This window comes from Cebus imitator, unplaced genomic scaffold (genome assembly GCF_001604975.1).
Source record: "Cebus imitator isolate Cc_AM_T3 unplaced genomic scaffold, Cebus_imitator-1.0 Scaffold24, whole genome shotgun sequence".
NCBI lineage: Eukaryota > Metazoa > Chordata > Mammalia > Primates > Cebidae > Cebus > Cebus imitator.
This window is the reverse complement of record NW_016107339.1, coordinates 10,244,340-10,251,171: the sequence shown is the minus strand read 5'-3', so window position 1 is coordinate 10,251,171 and position 6,832 is coordinate 10,244,340. Positions and strand designations below refer to the sequence as shown.

Here is a 6,832-nt window from a genome sequence, read left to right as displayed (position 1 = left end):
AACAAGAGTGAAACTCCGTCTCAAAAAAAAAAAAAAAAAAAAGCTCTCAGAAAACAAACAAATTTGGAACAATAAATCCTTTTGCTTTAAAAGGTTTTTGTTTCAAAGCTTTCAATTAGCCAGACACCATGCCTCCCTTAATTTCCTGTCGTTGCTGCCCATTGTGTTCTTTCACTCTAGTCAGGCCAATCCGCTTCCTATTTTTTGCGTGATTGGCTGATTCCTACTTCTGTGTGTATGTACGAGCCCCTTTTTTCCCATCTCTGCCAATCCATGTGCATTATCTGTTTTGTCTGTGTGTTTGTTTTTGTTTTTGTTCCTGTTTTGGCATAGAGTCTAGCTCTGTCACACAGTCTGGAGTGCAGTGGTACAATCTGGGCTCACTGCAAACTCCACTTCCCTGGTTCAGGTGATTCTCCCACCTTAGCTTCCCGAGTAGCTGGGATTATAGGTGCCCACTACCATGCCTGGCTAATTTTTGTATTTTTAAGTAGAGACAGAGTTTCACCATGTTGGCCAGTCTGGTCTTGGACTCCTGACCTCAAGTGATCTACCCACCTTGGCATCTCAAAGAGCTGGGATTACAGGCGTGAGCCACTGTGCCTGCCCTGCATCATCTCTTTCAAGAGCCCAGTAAAATTCCTCTTCCTTAAGGAGTGTGATGAAAAAAGCATGGTTCCTGGGGTAGGAGAATGTGGCTTCAGTCCTGGCCCGGCCACTCACTGCTTGTGTGAGTGTGGTCAAGTTAACTTTCTGAACCTCAGTTTCCTCATCTATAAAATGTGAATAATACTCAATGTAAAGTGTTTTGAATAGATTAAATGTCATCACACATGTAAAATACCTAGTTCAGATCTGAAAATAGTGACAAATATATATCACTCATATTTGCAAATATATATTCCTCATCTTCACACTATCCCTGCCTTCCACTTTGTAAATGGCAAATATCTGCAATTACCATAGAACTCTTTCTTGCCTACTGTGATGTGGCATCACATTCCGTGTTAACATAATATTCTAGGCAGCCACTGTCAATCAGGCAGAGTTGGCCTGTGTGATGAAACCTGCCTGCCATTCTTTTTTGTGTTTGTTTTGAGATAGAGTCTCCCTCTGTTGCCCAGGCTGGAGTATAGTGTCATGATCTTGGCTCACTGCAACCTCTGCCTCCCGGGTTCAAGCGATTCTCTTGCCTCAGTCTCCTGAGTAGCTGGGACTACAGGTGCGTGCCACCATGCCCGGCTAATTTTTTTTTTTTTTTTGTATTTTAAGTAGAGACGGCATTTCACTGTGTTAGCCAGGAGGGTCTCTATCTTCCTGACCTCGTGATCCGCCGGCCTCAGCCTTCCAAAGTGCTGGGATTACAGGCGTAAACCACTCTGCTTGGCTTTATCTGCCATTCTTATAGGAAGCCAGTATTAAATGTTGAACGAATGAAAGGGAGGGCTCAATAAAGAGATGTTTCCCTCCCAGATAACCTCAACTCAACTAGAGGTTATTTATTTACTTCATGTTCTTTTGGCACTAAACTCTTATATGAATATTACTTTGCACTTAAGATTTTCTAGGGCACAGATTCTATAATCAGACAACCCTAAATTGAATCCCAGTTTGTTATCTTACAAGCTATGTAAGCTTGGGCATTTTTTTTTAACCTCTCTATGCCCTTGTTTTCTTAAAATAAGGACTATAGTAGTGTGCTACAGTCATGTGCCACCACACCCAGCTAATTTTTTATTTTATTATGTAGAAATGGGGTTTCCCTGTGTTGCCCAGGCTGGTCTCGAACTCCTGGTCCCAAGTGATTCTCCTGCCTCAGCCTCCCAAAATGCTGGGATTACAGATGTGAGCCACCATGCCCAGCCCTCTTCCTTTTTTAGATGAAAAAAGCTGAGGCTTGAAGGAGGAGAGAAAGTATGTATAAGGCCCCTTGATAATTAAAAGGTTGCTTGTATTTTGTCTTATCCCACAAGATTGAACTTTTTAACCACAGGAAACTATATATTCTTTTTTTTTTTTTAAATATTTGGTCTCTGTTAAAGTATCAAATTCATTCCTCTGTGGCCACTAATTATAATCTATTCATGCTTACAATGTGACAGGTTGTAGGCTAAATACTTTGCATGCATTTTTTCGCTTAATCCTCCTACAAACCCTGCAAAACAAATATTATTCCTGCTTTACACATGAGGAAACTGAGGCTCACCAAGGTAAAATAATTTACCAAAGTTCACACAGCTCATTGTGTCAGGGCTGGAGTCTGCCTCCTTTGATAGCCTGCCTTTATAGGTACCCTATAAATCTTTACCTAATGAAAGACAGTCCTGGGGAGATCAGTGAAAATAAACTAGAGAGTGGGTTAGTTGAGGGGAAAAAAAAGAGAGTGAGAGAAGTAAATAGGCTGGGCACGGTGGCTCATGTCTGTAATCCCAACACTTTGGGAGGCCGAGGTAGGTGGCTAATGAGGTCAGGAGTTCGAGACTAGCCTGGCCAAGATAGTGAAACCCCGTCTCTACTAAAAATACAAAAAATTAGCTGCGCGTAGTGGCGGGTGCCTGTAATCCCAGCTACTCCAGAGGCTGAGGCAGGAGAATCACTTGAACCTGGGAGGCAGAGGTTGCAGTGAGCTGAGATCGTGCCACTGAACTCTAGTCTGGGTGACAGAGCAAGACTTCGTCTCAAAAAAAAAAAAAAAAAGAAATAAACATGGAAGATGTGACTTTAGTTCAGTGGGTGAACTTTTGGTGATAGAGTCTCAAAGAAAATTAAAGACAGTGCCAAAATAAGTTTTGAGATTTCAATGAGTCATTCCTTTAGCTGTGGTCCTTGTCAGCACATAAAAAGGATTCCAGATCTGACTCTATAGCTTACTAACCCAAAGATAGTGTGTGAGCCTATGAGGCCATTATTATTACTATTTCTGAGACAGAGTCTCTCTCTGTCACCCAGGCTGGAGTGCAGTGGCATGATCACAGCTTACTGTAGCCTATACCTCCTGGGCTCAAGTGATATTCCCACCTTAGCTTCCTGAATAACTAGGACTACAGGCACATGCTACTATGCCCAGCTAAATTAGCCTATTCTTATTGATAGAATATAAACCAATTTTTGGCTGGGCATCGTGGCTCACGTCTGTAATCCCAGCACTTTGAGAGGCCGAGGTGGGTGGATCACCTGAGGTCAGGAGTTCAACAGCAGCCTGGCTAACATGGTAAAGCCCCGTTTCTACTAAAAATACAAAAATTTGTTGGGCATGGTGGTGGGCACCTATGATGCAGAACTTTGATGCAGAACTGCTTAAACCTGGGAGGCAGGGTTTGCAGTGAGCCAAGACCATGCCATTGCACTCCAGCCTGGGCAACAGGAGCAAAACTCAGTCCAAAAAAAAAAAGAATACAAAGCAATTTTTAAAAAGATAAGGTCAGGAGTGGAACTCTGGACTGAGAGTCCCCAACCCTCTGGGGCCATGGGCTAGTACTGATACTGGTTCATGGCCTGTTAGAAACCAGGCCGCGCAGCAGGAAGTGAGCAGCAAAAACCCTATTGTGAACTGCACATGCAAGGGTTCTACGTTGCATGCTCCTTATGATAACCAAATACCTGTGGATCTGAGGTGGAACACTTTCATCCCAAAACCACCACCCTCCTTGGTCCTGACCCCCTATTGGTGGAAAAACTGTCTTCCAGGAAACTGGTCCCTGGTTGAAAAAGGTTGGGGACCACTGCTCTGGAACATCACCCCTTAGACTCTTTGTCTTAGAGGAGAAAGGACTGAAGAGAATGTTCAATATCTTATCCCAAATCAGTGGTAGATGATTTCGGAGGAGAGAGAAGCTTTGTCACTAAGGAGACAGCCTATTCATACAGCCTCTGATTTTTCAAGAAACAGATCACTGAAGGTCCAGGTATATCACAATGGATCACAGGAGCAATACAAGGAAGGGGTCTGTTTATAGCCCCTTTATTCGGTTCCTTTTCAGGGATTTGAAGACTCAGATCCTACCTGGATAATCCCGGTCAGAAAAGTTGTGGTTGCCACCACACTCAAGGATTTATTATAGCCCACGAGGTAGGAGTGGGTGGAAACATCATCCTTGATGAAAGATCCCATGACCAGGTGACCACTGTTGAATGGGCTCACTTTCAGAACATTGATCAGCAGAGCACTCACCAGGAAGAAGGAGCCTGTGGAAGAAGACGTTAGGCAGAATGTGAAGTTTCTAGTCCGGGTAAGCTGATACTGACAAAATCAAGGTGTGGTTGAATTCCATATTGTCCTTCCTTTGAATAACTTTTCTCATTTGAAAGTGGCTCTTGAGAAGTAAGAAAGATCAGGAAAGAGAACTGTGGCTCCACATATCGTGACCAACTCATAGAATTTAGATGATGGTGGTCTAGGTATTTAGTCTCTTCATATTGTGGGCATGTTAAGTGGAATGAGAAGTTGACTGAAATGGGTGTCAGGCTCAGCTACTGTGTTTGCTCTTAGAGAAGGTTAAAAGTGAGACGGTAGAGAAAATATTAGAAAACAAACCAATCAAGCAGGGCGCGGTGGCTCACGCCTGTAATCCCAGCACTTTGGGAGGCCAAGGCGGGCACAGCACCTGAGGTCAGGAGTTCAAGACCAGCCTGACCAACATGGTGAAACCGTCTCTACTAAAAATACAAAATTAGCCGGGTGTCGTGGCACATGCCTGTAATCCCAGCTACTTGGGAGGCTGAGGTAGGAGAATCTCTTGAACTCAGGAGGCAGGGGTCGCGGTGAGCAGAGATTGTGCTATTGCCTCTCAATAAATAAATAAATAATAAACCAATCAATAACAATAGGAGAAAAATAATACTGATACTGAGTTAAATTAAACCTATTACAAACGTTATTTTGTTTAGTCCGCATATTGACATACCACATATGAGAGCAAAGGCAAATCTTAACTTAAAATTTACCTAACAGAAATAAATCTCTAACAACCCTTATAAATACTTGGAAATGATTGTGAGATTCCCCAGAAACTTGGAAATGTAGGAATAAAATTGTTCTCTTGTTGTTCAAATGTAAAATCAACACACAATGAATATGAGTAAAGACATGAGCTTTTATTTATTCAGTTTATTTACTATTTGAGATGGAGTTTCACTCTTGTTGCCCAGGCTGGAGTGCAATGACATGATCTCAGCTCACTGCAACCTCTGCCTCCTGGGTTCAAGCAATTCTCCCGCCTCAGCCTCCTGAGTAGCTGGGATTACAGGTGCCCGCCACCACGCCTGGCTAATGTTTCATATTTTTAGTAGAGACGAGGTCTCACCATGTTGGCCAGGCTGATCTCGAACTCCTAACCTTAGGTGATCCACCCATCTCGTCCTCCCAAAGTGTTGGTCTCAAACTCCTTACCTCAGATGATCCACCTGCCTTGGCTTCCCAAAGTGCTGGGATTTTACAGGCATGTGCCACTGTGCCCAGCCATGAGCTATTCTTTTTTTTTTTTTTTTTGAGACGGAGTCTTGCTCTGTCACCCAGGCTGGAGTGCAGTGGTGCGATCTCGGCTCACTGCAACCCCTTGGCCTCCCAGGTTCAAGAGATTCTCCTGCCTCAGCCCCCTGAATAGCTAGGACTACTGGTGCCCACTACCACGCCTGGCTAAGTTTTGTATTTTTAGTAGAGACGGGGTCTCACCATGTTGGCCAGGCTGATCTCGAACTCCTAACCTTAGGTGATCCACCCACCTCGTCCTCCTAAAGTGCTGAGATTACAAGCGTGAACCACCGTGCCCATTATACTTTTCCTTTTTTTAAGAATAGGTTGTTCCACAAGCACTTTCTCACTTAGAGATAATAATAATAATAAAAGAATAAGTTGGCCAGGCACAGTGGCTCAGCCTGGGTGACAGAGCAAGATTCCATCTCAAAAAAAAAGAAGGAAAAGTAGCACTTCACATCTAGAAGGACAGGATGTTAATTAGACTGAACATATAAACATGTATAAAGAATGTGTCAATCAGAATAGTAAATGTTGGCGGATTGGCTATTTGTTTAGTGGGGAAATCCAGGAAAAGAAAGGCACATCACTGAGTAAATGTTGGCAATGACCTTCTAAACTTATGGAGGAATTTTGTGATTTGATTTCTATGCAGCCTCACCTAGGTGAGGTAAATGTGGTGATTATATGACCTTTAACTAGTCTGGGCTCTGTAATAGTTATTTCTCTCTCTCTCTCTCATTTTTTTTTTTTTTTTTTTTTTTTGAGACAGAGTCTTACTCTGTCACCAGGCTGGAGTACAGTGTTGCAATCTCGGCTCACTGCAAACTCTGCCTCCCGGGTTCAAGTGATTCTCCTGCCTCAGCTTCCCAAGTAGCTGGGATTACAGGTGTGCACCACCATGCCCATCTAATTTTTTATAATATTTTTAGTAGAGACAGGGTTTCACCATGTTGGCCAGGATGGTTTAGATCTCTTGACCTCGTGATCCACCTGTGTTGGCCTTCCCAAAGTGCCGGGATTACAGGCATGAGCCACTGCGCCCGGCCAGTTATTTCTAATTATAAATTAGTAGGTGGACTTTTGACTCAGAGAAGGGAAGTACTCATCCTGTGGATGTCAGTGTTTTCATTGCTGTGACAACATTTTCTCATTGTAAATTGATAAGCTGGCACGCTGTATAACAAGTCAGCCCATGGAGTTTGGTTATTATGGGTCAGATGAAAGAAGCATCTACTCTAGGAGTATTGACACAAACATTTTTGGATCTTCTGGGTTGAGGGAAGTCAGATTCCAATGTGTGGTGATTTCTCAGGGAAGGTACCTCTGCCCTTTAATTTCTTTTTCTTTTCTTTCTTT

General features: G+C 43.2%; 1 protein-coding gene across 1 annotated transcript in view; it reads right to left on the bottom strand.

Annotated features, from left to right (window-relative positions):
- SLC26A8 (solute carrier family 26 member 8) overlaps window positions 1–6,832 on the bottom strand; it is a 106,016-nt gene that overhangs the window by 72,816 nt on the left and 26,368 nt on the right. Inside the window, exon 5 of the mRNA XM_017522624.2 lies at window positions 4,004–4,185. Within this exon, the coding sequence (XP_017378113.1) occupies window positions 4,004–4,185 (182 nt within the window). The remainder of the gene's footprint in view (window positions 1–4,003; window positions 4,186–6,832) is intronic.